This window comes from Camponotus floridanus, unplaced genomic scaffold (genome assembly GCF_003227725.1).
Source record: "Camponotus floridanus strain SB8 unplaced genomic scaffold, Cflo_v7.5 scaffold38, whole genome shotgun sequence".
In the NCBI taxonomy this organism is placed as follows: Eukaryota; Metazoa; Arthropoda; class Insecta; order Hymenoptera; family Formicidae; genus Camponotus; species Camponotus floridanus.
The window spans coordinates 319051-334710 of record NW_020229525.1 but is presented as its reverse complement, the minus strand read 5'-3'; the positions used below and the strand labels follow the sequence as shown (position 1 = coordinate 334710).

General features: G+C 40.0%; 1 protein-coding gene across 5 annotated transcripts in view; it reads right to left on the bottom strand.

Moving 5' to 3' along the window:
• Positions 1–729: 729 nt before the first annotated feature.
• LOC105253422 (nuclear receptor corepressor 1) overlaps positions 730–15660 on the bottom strand; it is a 71614-nt gene continuing 56683 nt past the window's right edge. For 4 of the 5 annotated variants that reach the window (XM_025411156.1, XM_025411159.1, XM_025411158.1 and 1 more), the window contains 7 exons: positions 6679–6990; positions 5820–6199; positions 5425–5709; positions 4597–5071; positions 2228–4437; positions 1924–2108; positions 730–1596 (listed from right to left, as the gene is read on the bottom strand). In XM_025411156.1, the coding sequence (XP_025266941.1) occupies positions 831–1596; positions 1924–2108; positions 2228–4437; positions 4597–5071; positions 5425–5709; positions 5820–6199; positions 6679–6990 (4613 nt within the window). In that variant the 3' untranslated portion in view covers positions 730–830. The remainder of the gene's footprint in view (positions 1597–1923; positions 2109–2227; positions 4438–4596; positions 5072–5424; positions 5710–5819; positions 6200–6678; positions 6991–15660) is intronic. The other variant, XM_025411157.1, reaches the window with a different exon arrangement.

Genomic DNA, 15660 nt, shown 5'->3' with positions numbered 1-15660 from the left:
ATATTTATTATTCATATCGGCACATTATAAATTTTATATATATGTACGTATATATATATATATATATATATATATATATATATATATAAAATTTATATATTATGTATGTGTATGTGTGTGTGTGTGTGTTAAATACATATATACGTGTATATATATATTTATACGCACGTAAATATATATACACACACACACATTGCAATAAGAACTAATTAGTAGATAAAACTAATCGTCGCCATGTTCAACTGAAAGCCAGCGCAACACTATGAGAAGGTAAAATAAAATCAATATTTATTTCGTAAATGTATTCGCTTCTCTTTGCGTAACGCGGGAATGATTTCCGACTAAAAATACAATGAAATTACAAAGAGTAAAATAACAACATATATATACACATATACGCGATTTCTTCATTTAAAACATCATACTTGTAATCTCCTGCACCTTTCACCTCATTGGAGATCGCGATTTCTCATAAATATACACATGTATATAAATATATATGTATTTATATAGATATATATATTTATATATTTATATATACACATATGAATATATATATATGCGTATATATAAAAAGTCTCTTAAATTAGATTAGGATTTGGCGATCGATAAGAGCGCAGTGTGGCTTTTGCCAGTAGAGCGTCGATAAATCGTCCAATATAACGAATCATCGTTTAACCGATGATCATCTATGATTATCCTAGGAAACGTATATGTCACCTGTATCTCTGCATTAATATCTGTAGTAGCCGTGCATACGGTAGTCATCCTAGCGTGTGCCGCTAGCGTCAAGTAGTTTAACTACAGCGCTGGACAGTTACAGAAGACTATCAATCCTCATCCGAGAGCGGCTCGTATTGCGCGGATAACAAGGGCGCCGGCTCGGCCTGCATCTGCTCAGACTTTGCCACGGAGGCGGACGTAGCGGAGGCGGGTGGAGGGGCTGGCGGTGGACCAGTGTGAACTCCTAGCGCGCTAAACGGATAGAAGGTAGTTGTAGCCGACGGCGCGGGCGGTGGCGCCGATGACTGTTCACGAGTCGACCCTCCCGTGTCGTCGATCACCATCTCGTTGCCACCGCCGCCACTACCGCTGCCGCCACCACTACCGGATGGACTTCTATCCACGCTTCCAGCTCCCTTTTCATCCTTTTCGGTCGCTACGACTGCGTTGCCGCCTCCATTCCTGTCAGAGCCAGCGCTAGTATCGCCACCGCCGCCAGCCTTGTCATCCTCGGTGCGCATCACTTCGACAATCTTGTTTTTCACGTAATCAAACGGCGATATCTGATGCGGCTTGTTGGAGGGAGTTCCGGAAGTGGATGTGGCAGTGCTCGGTTCGTAAAAGCGACGTCCGTAGTGATTTGCGGTCGTTTCCGGCGGCGAAACCGGCTCGACCGAATGGTATTGTTGCTTTCCCGATGACTGATGTTGCTGCTGTTGCGCCTGTTGTTGCTGCTGCTGCTGCTGCTGTTGCGTCTGCTGTTGTTGCTGCTGCTGCTGCGCGACGCGTATTATCTGACGCTCGTCTCCAGTCTTTACCGAGTCTGGCTCATTATGTTTCCGTCTCTTCCATTGATCCTCCGAGATTGAATATCTATCATTTCGGAAAAATAGAAAAGAAAATGAAGAGGTTTCCGTTATTTGTAGAATATATTTCTTAGCGAATAATGGAATAATTGTATTACGGTTAGAAAACAAGGATTGTTATAATTTACAAAAGCTTTCTTTCTCTTTCTCTCTCTCTTTCTCTTTTTTCTGTTAAGAATTGGAAATATGGCTTTTATTTGGATTTCTCTTTCTCAGTTCGCATTCTAAAAAGTAAAAATTTACAAGATCCAATAAATAACATTAGAAAAAAGCTGCGCATTGATTATTAATTATTATTAGTTTAGTCTTAAAAAAATGAATTTTTTAAGCTTACCCATAAGATCTATATGACGAATGAGATGGGCCATAATCCTTAGTTATAATGTGCTCAACATGCTCGCCGAGAGTCATAGCTTTGCTGCAGCCACTTCCGTTGCCGCTTGCGCCACCGCCGCTTCCTTCGCCGGCGGGACTATGAGCTATGCCGTTAGGTTCTTGCGGAGTTTCGCGATGAAATCCCTAAAAAAAAAAACGAAAAAATAAGATATAAGAACTCACTTAATATTGAAAATAAAACACAATGACATATATAATATAATAAGATCGTGCAACAAATTGAAGAGAGAAGAGAAATTTACCTGGAAAAGACGATCCCCAGCACGGGTCGGCTGATTAGTCGAAGATCCACTTGCATTAGCGTTGTCAACGCCCTGATTAATTTGATGCGTTATGATGGCATCTATCAAACTGGCAGCTGTGAGAGTCGACGATGAGTCATTCTGTTGTTGACTGGAAGATTGACTCTGTCGCGATGATGATTGCTGCTGCTGCTGCTGAGATTGTTGAGACGGTTGAAGCCGAGAGGACTGCGAGAATCCGCTGCTTAATAATCTCGACGAATCTCGATCGAGCTGCTGCTGCTGTTGTTGCTGATCTCTGTACAACTGCGCGATGTGTCTTCTCTCAATTTCTATACGTTGCTGGTGCTGAATGTGCTGCATATGCTGCTGCTGTTGCTGTTGGTGTTGTTGATGTAAATGTAGCAGATCTCGCTCGCGTTGCTGTGCAGCCAGACGCTCGGCATGCTGTTGGATCGGAGATCCAACAACGTGAGGATTCTCACGTTGTTGTTGAATGGCGAGTCTTTGCTCCTGGTGCTGTATTTCTTTCTCGCGTTGCTGCACGGCCAATCGATGCTCGTGTTCTTTCTCGCGTTGCGCGGCTATTTGTTGATGAATCTCCTTCTCTCGCTGTTGATGTATAAGCCGATGCTCATGCGGGATATCCTTTTCCCGAATCTGCAAACGAGCGTGCTCGACGTGTATATCTTTTTCCCGTTGCGGTGCAAGACGATGTTCCTGTTGCTGGAAATCTTTCTCACGATGTTGATGATGCTGCTGTACCGCGAGGCGGTGCTCCAGCTGCTGTTGTAATTCCTTTTCGCGATGCAAACGATGTTCCTCTTTTTCCCGCAAATGAACGATATCGCGTTCCCTCTCCCGCTCACGTTGATGCTGTTGTGTGAGCCTGTGCTCGGCCATACGATGCTCTTGCATCCGTATTTCTTGTTCGCGAAACGCGCGGTTGTTGTCATAACGATCGGCCAACAGACGATCCGCCATCGTTTTACCAAGACCTTCATGGCCCCCACTTCCGGACGGAGGATGACCGTGTTGATGCGGCACCGGCAAAGTAGGTTGCTTGATTGCCACTTCCACTAAATTAGAAAACGCATCCAGAATTGGCGGTGGCGGATAGTGCATCTGCTTCTGCGGATTGTGCCTCTGAATAACACCCTGTCGCGGCTGTGTATGCGTCTGCGGAGGAGGAGGAGGCGGCGTGCTAGCGTAATAGAGATTTGATGGTGGCGGTTCATTCTTACTCGCCATCTCGCCGGTGACGGACGCGCCAGTGCTACCACTACCACGAGCGCGCGCGTGCATTTGCTGACTGGTGATATAATCATTCATGATGATCTGTCGGCTGGACAATTGTTGTTCCATCGTGTAGCTAGGCGGCGGTCGTCCCGCAGCGGAATAAGAATTGTATTGACTGCCACCATGACTTACTACCACGGCTGGCGACGTCGCTTGACTCGGAGGACCTTGTCCCGGCGGTGGTGGCACGTTGCCGCTACCTGTGACGGGTGAATGTCGAATGGTACGATGATAGTCATATATGGGCGCGCCACGCTTATCTACCGCAAACGGAAGAACCGGTGTACCCTGAGTAATAGAGCCTCCCCCAGTCTCTTTCGGCGCTCCCGGACCAGCAGAGCTGGCGTTGACGGCGCCGCCGCCACGTTCGCTAACGTTCGCGGAGGCGCCGCTCACTGGTGGATTGCCGGGTGGCGTCATTTGCCGTAACAGCCCCTCGTAACGCGCCGTGGATACAGGCGTGCCATGTGTGATGGAACCACCTTTGTGTCCTGGCGTGCTCATGCTGCCAAGTTTTGGCGACAGTTTAGGATGTGTCTGCGGCACAGTGACCTTATTCATCTTCGGTGTAATGGATGCTTGAGGTCGTGGCGCCGAAGCATAGACTAACGGGCTCTTTGCGTTACGTCCTTGCTCGGGATGAGGGGTGGTGTGAGGATGATAATACGCTCCTGGTGGTGGTTCCGGTCGATAAAGAGTGACCGTCGGTGGCTTGTGAAGTTGAATCGAATGATTGTAGTCCTGTTGGAGTCGGGGCTTTTTAATACTTAGATCCAGCGTTCCTTCTGTTTCTCTCAGTGCTTGTTGCACCTGCATGACGACCAAACCTTCTTTAGGAAGAAGATCCGAGGACGAACCTTGATTACTAGGCGCAGCCGGTGGACAAGGAGTGATAGTAGCTTGCATTTGACCTAAAATAAAAGATGATATATATCGATTATATTTGTAAAATTTATTTCAAGTGCAATACTATATACATAAAGTGTCTTTCAAAAATAGACGTAATAACTAAAATTTTGAATATGGTTTTTATAAGAATTTTGAATATAAAAAAGCAATGATAAACTTACTGATTTGTTGCGGACTAGGAGCAGATCGATGACCATGATGAGGTCCTGATACAACAGAGAGCGTTGCCAGATTCGTATCTCTGCTGGGTAACGCCGTATTCGTCATATTCGAGGATGACTTATAACCGCGAACATACGTTATGTCATTGCGATGGTCTGTTTTCAAGATACTGGATATAGTCGGTGTGCCGGAACTGTTAGGTGCGGACGAGCCGCCACCATCAGCTGGACTATTGGGAGTGCGTTTCAGTTGCATTTCAATGACCCCCAGCATGAGATCCTTGACAGTGAGAGGATTTGAATTACTCGTTGTTGAAGGAGGCGAATGAGCTGTAGTGGGAGGTTGCTGCTGATGCTGGCTTTGTTGTTGGCTCTGTTGTTGCAACGACGTTGCGTTGCCGCTGGCAGTTGTCATAGTCACTACAACACTGCCATTATCTAAATCAGCACCTCCCTGACCTTCGTCCGCCGTCTCCTGAAACAATGAGCGCACCTCTATCAGACGGCCCTATCGTGCAAAAATATTGTTTCGTAATTTGTTTTCTTAGGATATTATTATCAAGTCAATGATAAGAGTGCATATGTATTTAAAAAGTATCAGAAAGAAAATGCCTTAATAATATTGGTATTGGAAAATTGGGATCACTTTGATGGAGATTATTTTAATTCATATTTGTAATTCAATACATCATAGAATAATATACATATTTCTGAATATTGCAGGATTAAGGTATAGCAACTTAAAATAAACTAAAACAAGCTAGACATTCTTGTATGATCTACAGGGTAAATTAAGACTCAAAGTACAAAGCTAGAGTTTCATCTTACCGTGGCAGAACTATCATAATCCTCTCTAGCACCACCGGATGTAGCGGCAGCACCGCCGCTGCTGGAAGACTGATGAGACGATCCGGCAGGCGGAACAAGTGATACTACGGTTACATCGGCAATTCTTTCACCGAGCTTTTCTAACGACCCGAGCTCATTAGGTCGCTGGAAAGATAACGATGAAGATGTCGCCGTAGGACCACCACTCGGTATCACCGCTGCATTACTACCCGTCATGGTGGTCGCAGGACTTCCTGCACTAGCGGTGTCACTTGAATCATGAACCTGACGAAGAAAGGGAAACATGAGAAGAAGAGAAAAAAATATATCATATATAAACATTGAATACAGAAGTAAATTGGAGAAATTTTGTCAATTTGTAAAAACGAACTTACAGCTAGTTCATCGCAACTACTTGTACTACTTCCACTCTCCTCCTCGTCGGTCACGTATGGTGGCCTCCGTTCCTCGCCCAACAATGTATAATACTCGCTGACAACTTGATCGAAACTCAGCTTCTTTCGATAAGCGAAATAATAATTCTTGCACTGCTGACTCGTCTTGCCAGGTATTTGCTCAGCGATCTTCGGCCAATTGGTACCGTATTCCCGAAGCGCTTTGCGGAGCTGCTCCAACTCCTCGTCCGTCCATGGACGCGACAATGGATCGGCGCCATCCTCGGATGCTTCGGTACCGCCGGTGAGATGCGGCGCTAATCTACGCGATATACGGCTGAAGCAAGCCGAGCAGCATTTCGTCGCATTATTCGGTATCTCTGAAATAACCAATATGAACAGTTTAGCTATAAAATATGTATATAATATTATTAAATAATTATTATATAATATTATATGTATATATTATTAGATAAGGAATAATTCGGATAAACTTATATTTTATATGCATTTTATATCATTAATACATTGTATGTATTATAAAGTTTATTTATATAAATCTCTTTCAAAGCTAAAGCTAAGAAATAAATAAATATCTTTATATTTTGACAATAAAATGAAATTAAAATTAAATTTATGAAACTTATTATATAAAAAATATAAATTAGCTCCAAACGCAACATTTTTTTAGGAATCTTACAATACATAAAGTGGATTAAAAACTTGCGAAAGACAAACATATATTTAATAATAAATTTAAGATAAAATGCTCATCAAATAATAACTTATCATGTGTTGCAATTAAGTCATCATATCTCTTTATATGTCTATACATAAATGATTTGTATAAGACACTCACGGAATTCTTGAGCGATCGGCTCACGGATTTCCAGCGGCAGGTCGAGCCACTTGGAAGGCAACGCTCTCAGCCGTTTTATCCTGGACTTGGAGCTGTTTAGATTCGGACAGCCGGGCAACGGACAGGTGGTGTAACGTCCTCGGACGGCCTTGCATCTGCAAGTGTTGCAGACGCGCGCACCAACCGGTACCTGATCCTCTCGTAGACCGTATTGCGACGCCTGGCTGCGGGGCAATGCGCGACTGTGCGCGCTACCCTCGACGACGCTTTGGCACACGGTGCAAGCGTGAGGTCCTATCTGCCTGCCGCTCTCTGAAACGAGGACAATTAAAAAATATAGAAACAGTAATAATATTTATTTAGAAAAAAATCTGTGGAATAAAATTAGAAAAAGTTTAGAGTGAAGACTTATGAGAAGATAAAAAAAAAGCGGCACACTTATAGAGGGTCTTCTTTAGACACAAATTATTAGATTTTATTAGACATTAGAATGTGGAATTTATAAATAAAAATTTAGAAAAGAAATCTGGGTGTGGAATAAAATTAGAAAAAGTTTGGACTGAAGACTTATGAGAAGATAAAAAAAAGAGCGGCACACTTATAGAGGGTCTTCTTTAGACACAAATTATTAGATTTTATTAGACATTAGAATGTGGAATTTATAAATAAAAATTTAGGAAAGAAATCTGGGTGTAGAATAAAATTAGAAAAAGTTTGGACTGAAGACTTATGAGAAGATAAAAAAAAGAGCGGCACACTTATAGAGGGTCTTCTTTAGACACAAATTATTAGATTTTATTAGACATTAGAATGTGGAATTTGTAAATAAAAATTTAGAAAAGAAATCTGGGTGTGGAATAAAATTAGAAGATATGAGAAGATAAAAAAAGAGCGGTAGAATGTAGAAATGTATTAGAATGTAGAATTAAATAAAAATTTAGAAAAGAATGCTACCAAGAGTAAATTGCAATCTATCGCATAAATATATTAGTGTCTATTCAAATTTAAAAAATTCTCTGATATTCTAGATATTCTTTAAAATTAAGATTTTTTTGGTGCAACTTTCTAAAATAAGTTTGTTTATTGTATGTCCTATATTTCCTATGCTCTTCAATTATATGTAAAAATATGGTCGAAGGAATAATTTAATTTCTCGATTGTTAATGACCCAAAGATACAAAGCAACTTCGAATAATAAAGAAAATGAAATTCGAAAGTGCATTAAATCGATAAAATTACAATCGTAATTATGCTTTCCCCAAATTCCAAGTGCAACGATTCCTCCAATCATTCAATATGACAGAACACTTGGAAAGCGTGTTTCGCGTTGATACGTCGTGATAAGAATTGAATAAAATATAAAAGGCGACGAGCGATGCAGGTGCCGCACGATAAAATCTAACACACCGCGTCGTGTGTTAGATTTTATCGGGCGTGTAATTGCGACATGATGCACACCGTCGCCGAAACGTCAAAGGGGTCGTCTATTGAAACGATTCGACAACGGCAACGTGTCTGCGGATCGCGTGAAATATAAATGCGCGTGCTGATCGCGATATACATAAAGCGACGAGCACGCGCTGATGATGTTCGATCATGTGACGTTTTGTGTAGTTAGAGTCAAGAGTTGAAACGAAATAAAATTTTGACAAAATTCAACAAATTCCTTGTTCAAACTTTTTTTTTTTAAATAATACCGAATTGAGTTTATTAAAATCAAAATGTGTGTCTTTTAGAAAGATAAAAAAATATATCTACATTTTTAATAATCGATAATAAAAAGAATCTTAATAAATTCACATATATATTTTTGAAAATTATATGAGAGGAATGTTTTCATTTATATTTTATGGTAAACTGATTTATGCACACATATAATTTTTACAATTCATATCCTGAGGACACTTGCGATCTGGGCGAATATTTTGATTCTTTCTTTACAAAAGTGATCAAGATGTCCATTTAAATATTGTAACAAAATTTTCTCGATCTTCTACAAGTATTTTTGTTCAAAATTCCAGATAAAAAAATATTTTAAACATTTTTTGATGCAACATTCTAAAATAAATTTTTTATTGCATGCGTTTTCTAATGCTTTTCATTTACATAAAAAGCATAGAATTTTTTTTAAATTTCAAGATATTTGCAAGTATACTGAAAAAAAGTAAATAGCTTTTGTAAGATAAGTATTTTTTATTTGCATAATATTTTCATTTCTTATTATTAAAAATTTCAACACAAAATATGTATCACATATTCAATATTTTATTAAAGCATTAAATATATAAACAAAAATATAGATATGTTTATAAAATTATATTTTAAACACCTAATTCACAACTTGGCTTATCGAGAAATTACTGACTGCTTGTAATATGATAATTAATTAATTATTAAAGAGGGAATTTTGTAAAAAAACTTTCTGAACCTTCTAATAAAATTCTATGAAAATTCCTATATTTCCAGATACGAAAAGAAATGCCTGAGAATTTTAATTTTTCCACGGATATTGGGAATGAACACACTGTCTTTCTGGCGGTATTTGGATATTTTAACGAGTAAAGTCGACATTTTCGGGGACGTTAACTCGAGCGTCGATAAACGACACATTCGGTAAAACGTGTTTGCGCGAAAATAAACGTACAACGCGTAGCTACCGGGGTTATTTAGAGAATGTACTTGCATTTATCCGCTATAAAATTAAGTAAATATAGTTAATCACGGATCCGCGGACGGAACTCGAGTGAAAACGCAGCGCGGGGGTTGAAGCGGGGGGGAATGCAGGGGAGGAGGAGGGGGAGGAGGAGGAGTTGGCGCAACGGAAACGGAGCGAGAGACAGTATAATTACTCGGCTAATTAAGGACGCCCAATTAAAAAGTTTTGCCGTTCGTTCTTAGCCCCGCGCAAACGTCGGCGTCGCTCGCTCCTAAGTAAGATCGTTTTGATAATTCCCCCTTCCTCCTTTTTTCCGCAAAATTGCGCAAATTTACTCGCGTCGACAATTATCGCGTACTTAATAATCGCAACCGCATCCATCCGGATGGAAAAATAAATACGCAACATTCAGACGGAATGAATAATAAAATTCAATCATCTTTCGCGCAAAACTTGCCAAATATTGTGAAATAATTATTTCTCTCTGCGAAAAAAAAATTCAAATAATTAAACGAGGAGGCAATTTGACATTTGGGCGAATGTCCTCGATAAGACGGAAACATACGTGTCACGGTTCTAGAACTAATTTAATTCAGCGAAAATTTGGAATTAAACGATGGTCGCTTGATGCGCCAATTATTTGGCATTCAATACTCCTGGCGTTCCCTGCCTCTCTCTCTCTCTCTTTCTCTCTCATTATTTCTCCCTCAAAACTCGTACATCGCGATAAATCGCGGATACTGCGCGTCCACTCTCCGATGACCTGTCACGCGAGCCGCGTCCCGCGTGTCTTTCGGACTGTATGCGAGATTATTGTTGACACGGAATTACCAATGACACCGTGCAACGATCGCCAAGAGCCAGGCAGGATAAGCGAGCGAGAGCGAATATCTATCATATCCACCTACGCGAATGGAATACTATCGCACCGATTGGAAGAGTTGCGGCGAGGGAGAGGAGAGGAGAGGAGAGGAGAGGAGAGGAGAGGAGAGGTGAGGTGAGACGAGGCGAGGGTAACTCGCCGTGCGAGAATATCCGCGACACTGATTGGCAGGTATTCCCGAGAGCGAGAGAAAATCGCTCTCGTAATTCGCGCACCCCCATCCCCCCGCGTTCGACAGGGCCGATATCCCGTAGCCTAAAGTAGACTATTGCGTTGGAAATTTTTCACCGTCTCTTTCTCTCGTTCTCTCTCCAAGGATACTGATTCCTGATCATTCGACTGTATTCGCATCCTCGAAATGTATGGAAAATTTGTATCTCGATTTTTACCACGATTTCGCATCCTTCTCGTATTATTTATTCATTTAATATTCAATCTGAATGTGTAACGCAAATTTTACATTTTACTCTGGATTGCAAATCAATCTAGGCCGCGGATATCGATCGGTTTTATTTAATTAATAAAATTAAATTAACTTAATAATGTTATTGTGTCTAGTCTATTTCTTTCTGATGTTTGGGTTTTCGAATTTTAAAAGAAAACTGTTTTCGAGATAAAAGAAGAAGGAGAATTTATAGAAGAAAAAAAGACCCTTATTCTGTATCCTTTATATTAATTTATATCGTGGAATAAATTTTTTTTTTATTTTTCTCGTACATTTGCAGTCTTTCTTTTTAATGACCGCTTTCTTTTTAATAACCCTCGACATTTCAACGAGATTTCTCTTGGAATTCGTTCGAACTCGTCTCGCCAAAAGCACGGAGGGCACCGATGTCGACCCAAAGTACAAAGCGAATACAATATATCCGTGGAATAACGCGATAACGCGCATGTCACGTGGAATAATTCGTAAAGCTCGTTTCCCATACACTCAAAGTAATACGCTATCCGAGGGGGAGGAGAGGGAGGGCGAGGCCGGATCGGGGCGGGTAAAGGAGAGTTAAAACTGGATGAAACGCGCGATGAATAACTTATACAAGAGTCCATTCAATAGAGAACCCGTGCGCAGTTACGCGATATTGCAGTTGGCCGATGGGTTAAAACGAGTTAACTCACCATCGGCAACGGGTGGTTTCGAGCAAATTAAGTTCCAAATGCGGAGTCTTGTGTGCGTTTACGCAATTTTAAATATCGAAGGAGGTGCAAGAGGGATAAATACAGAGAAATTTTCCGATAAAAACGCTCATCGATCCATGATTGTTATTCGTTAAAGGATTAAATCGATGTTAAAAGAATCAATTTTTTCATCGTTTCAAACTCGATTCACGAAATAGACTTTAATAAATGACTTTAGACGTCATTAATAATAGACTGATGGAGTTGATTAATTATTATTATTTCCTTTGTTCCTTTTATCGAATGCCCCGACTCAAGTAAGAGGGTTTTCGAAAGGTAGAAACGTTCCGAAAGTCCTCGGAAATATTCGAATCGCGAGCAGAAACATGACTGACGTTCCTCCTCTCACCCTCATTCGAGGGAAACAAAAGCCAAAGTCAAACCTCGCTCAAACGGTAAATCCGTTGAAAAAAAGATACGGCCGCGAGAACAGCGGACATTATCTACCTGCTAATTAAGCTGGTTTCCGACGAAAAGGGTAATTTGAATATTTTATAAAGGCCATATCTTTCTCTCTCCGCCTCCGCGTAATAGGTACATTGTTATTCGTACAATTTATTTCATGATCTTGCGGAATAATCGGCGTAATTACACGTGTGAATCATTCGCAAGACCTCATCAAAGTGCACTAAATGATCATGCATTAAATAGTTCGTTCGTCGAAAGTCCACATTAGTGTTCACCGTCGACCAAGGATGGCCGTCTCGTGTCCTCTCGCGAGGATACGCCCGATAAAATATTCCCTTTAATTTGCGATCTGCCGATTCGGTATTAATCTTTCCCCCCCAATTATTGATTCTCAGATCTATCGTGTTTCGGGTATCATCACCGCTGCAATTATCGCGATCGAGATGACGAGAATCCGAGCAAATCCGTTCATCCACGAGGCAAAGCTCCTTTTTTCGTCTCTCTCGGAACACGCGGTTTCCGAAAAACGCGATTCGTGTCGATCGACACGATTTGTACGAAGGAGAAAAAACGGAGGAGTTTAAAAAGCAAACGGTACGGCAAACTAAAAAGGGAGGCCGCCGCCCGCGGCGGTCGCTGCGGATTCGCTCCGGGCTGACATTTTTGTATTTATGTATTTATGAGATTTACGCTCGCTCTCCTCTCTACCCAGCGAGAATGATTAAAAACAAACACGCGCGATTCTTCGCGATCTCCCACCGCATTCGCGACGTCCCGAACAAAAAGAGCCGGCCGATGCTTGCGCGAGGATGCGGTAATACGTGCCACAAATTCACCGTAATACCGTTCCCCGTCAGAAATGCATTCACGTTGTCGCTTAAAAAGATACGGCTCGATACAGGATCTGTAAAGAAATGCGCGTTATTTTCAGACACGCGACAATTTTTATCCTATTTTTAAAGGAGAGATGATGTCTTTGAATCGGTGAAAAAAAATGAAAAAAGTCGCTTGTGACAGATTACTCGACGAATACAAATAAATTTCTGGGTAAATGAATATTTAGTACTAGTTCTTCTTATTGCCACGATTCAACAGCCCACACATAAAATTTTAAGATGAATATTCTTTAATTATTTCTTTATTGAACAGAAACAGGAGCAAAAAAAAATTGATAAAAAAATAAGAATAAAAATTTTCATATTTTTTCTTAATGACAAAGCAAATTTTCTTGGTAAATATTAAATTTATAGAGAAATTGATTATAAATAAAATAAATAAAATAATTTAACAATAATTTATAATTTAGAAATAAAATGATTTTAAAAAATATAATGTTTATATTCTTAAGAAATAGTGGCGAAAATTTTTTTATGTTACATATCTTAGCAAATTTTTTGCAACTTTAAGTATCTCACTTTTTTCATCAATCCATATAAAAATTAGCACTCGCATTCATTTTTTGCAGATTCAAAGGTATCTATTCCCTCAATAAGCCATCTTTGGATTGTTTGTTCTAAATATTGGCACCAATAAAAATGCATTCGTCGGAAATTATATTTGTAATTCATTAAAAAATAAAATAAAAATAGTAAACTTTTTTTATTTGAAAAATAATCCGAAACAAAATTGGCGATACTTTTATACGGAGAAATACCGTTAATTAAATTAAACGTGCAAACAAATATATATATATATATATATATATATATATATATATATATATTTGTATCTCCAAGCGAGATGTAACAGCCCTCCCTCATTTCTTTGACAAGCCACCTGCGCGATTATCGTTAGCAGGGAATAGGCCGTGCAAATACGGGATCGCTTGTAGCGTTTGGGTGCCGCTGGATCACGGTTCACTTGTGTAAATAACATCTGTCAATCGCGACGGGGACGAGCGGGGACGAGAGGCTACTGTTGATGATGAGAGAAACCGCTGGTCCCATCCCCTTCGCGAACGCGCGACCCTTTAAAACATCTCATCGACTGATTGAATTACGGTGATTAACCAAACCCTAATACATCAGAACGATGTAAAGTACATCGATACTATGACGATTCTTCTTACATCATCGATTTGACACTTTGCTATGACAAGCATTGAGATTGTTCATCAAGCATTGTCCTAATTATTTTTATTGCAATAATGACATATGTAAAAAGTTGTTTTATAGAATTCGCGTCCTTCTGTACTTTTATTTCAACATGTGACTGGTGTAATGAAATTTTTCTTTTTACAGGGATGAGAATAAAAAGTGAGAAATAATTTAAAAATAATGTATAAAAATTTTCTCGAAAAAAAAAAAATATATATATATTACATATCAATTTTAATAATAAAGATAAAAAAAATTCTAATACAGATTATTTGAGCCAAATTCCTAATTATTAATTCTAATCTACAGATTATAAAGAAATAAATTGACCCAAAATGTGGAATGTACTTTACAATTTTTGGAATTTAGCGAGAGGAGCAAAAATCAAACTGCTCAATGTTTCCTTCACATCGGAACGTTTCCCGATAATTCAATGGCATTCGATAATATCCTGTTGCCAACGGAAAAGTGCGACGCGAAATTCATCGGCATCGAGACCTTTGCCCTCTCCCCGCGTTACTTACTCTACCGTCCCGATTGTGCAAATACGCTCCTCGCTCTATTCGTGCAATTACGCGAAACGGACAATAACCGCGCGAAACGGAGAAAAGCGGAGGAACGAGAGGAACCGGCAACGCTTAGCGCCAGCTAATTCGTACAGGTATGCGCGATACGCATACGGAGGAGTCTCTCGGTATATTAGCCGTGCCGGGTGTATCCACACGTGGATAATCCGGCGTATTTGCAGAGCGGAAGCGTGCACGAATTCGAGCGAGAGCGCGCCCCCGCACCCCGCCTATAGTATACACAAGAACACGTAGAGAGGAGATGGGCAGGCAGGTGAAGGGGAAGGGGGAGGAGAGAGAGAGAGAGAGAGCTAGCATAGCGGAAGCATTAATTGGGATTAAGTAAATCAAGACGCTAATTAGCTCGTGCCAGATGCGCGCGCGCGCGCGCGAGCGGGGGTTTCCACCCCCTCCTCCCCACCACTCGTCCTCATCGTCATCGCTACCACCGCCAAATGACCGATGCATGACGAATCCCCGGGTATTTAATTTTCCCAGCAATTTGCTATGACTACTGTACGATCATAATACGTGTGATTTAGGCAAGCGCGAGTCGTCATTTAATTGCTTGTTATTGAGTTAACATTCTCTCGCGTGTTAAGAGCGGCAAATGAATATGGATGATACCGCGCTAGGTATTTTGTGAAGAAAATATGAAAGGAGTATGTGAGGTCAGACGTTTCAAAAATCATGATTTCACATATGTGATTTATATTTGATGAGAGGGGGAAAAAAAGACAGAATTTGAATCTATTATATTTTTCACAAAGATTTGAATGTAGAAAAATATAATAATTTTGCCGCGTTATATTGTCAGCAACGTTTGAAAATTATTTTTCATAATCATATTCAGAATGCGATTCATCTTTAAACATTCCTTTCCTCTCTCTTTCTCTCTGTGTAAAATATATTAATTACCTAGAAACGCGCGTTTTTTCCTTCTAAATAAATTGTTGGAGAATTAACGTTTGTGTGCGCGCAATACTTTCATCTGTTATTTCTACTAAAATAGAATATTTTTATATGTGCGCTATACTACTCGAAAAGTGATTCGGTTCAAAATAAGTTTATTTAATAAAGCAAATAAACTTAATAAACGTAATAAGTTTTACATTTCTCTCTTCGTTTCTGTCAATTAAAGCGTTTTTAATTCATTTCATAGAAAATGTATTCATGCAGTAAAGAGAGAATATATTG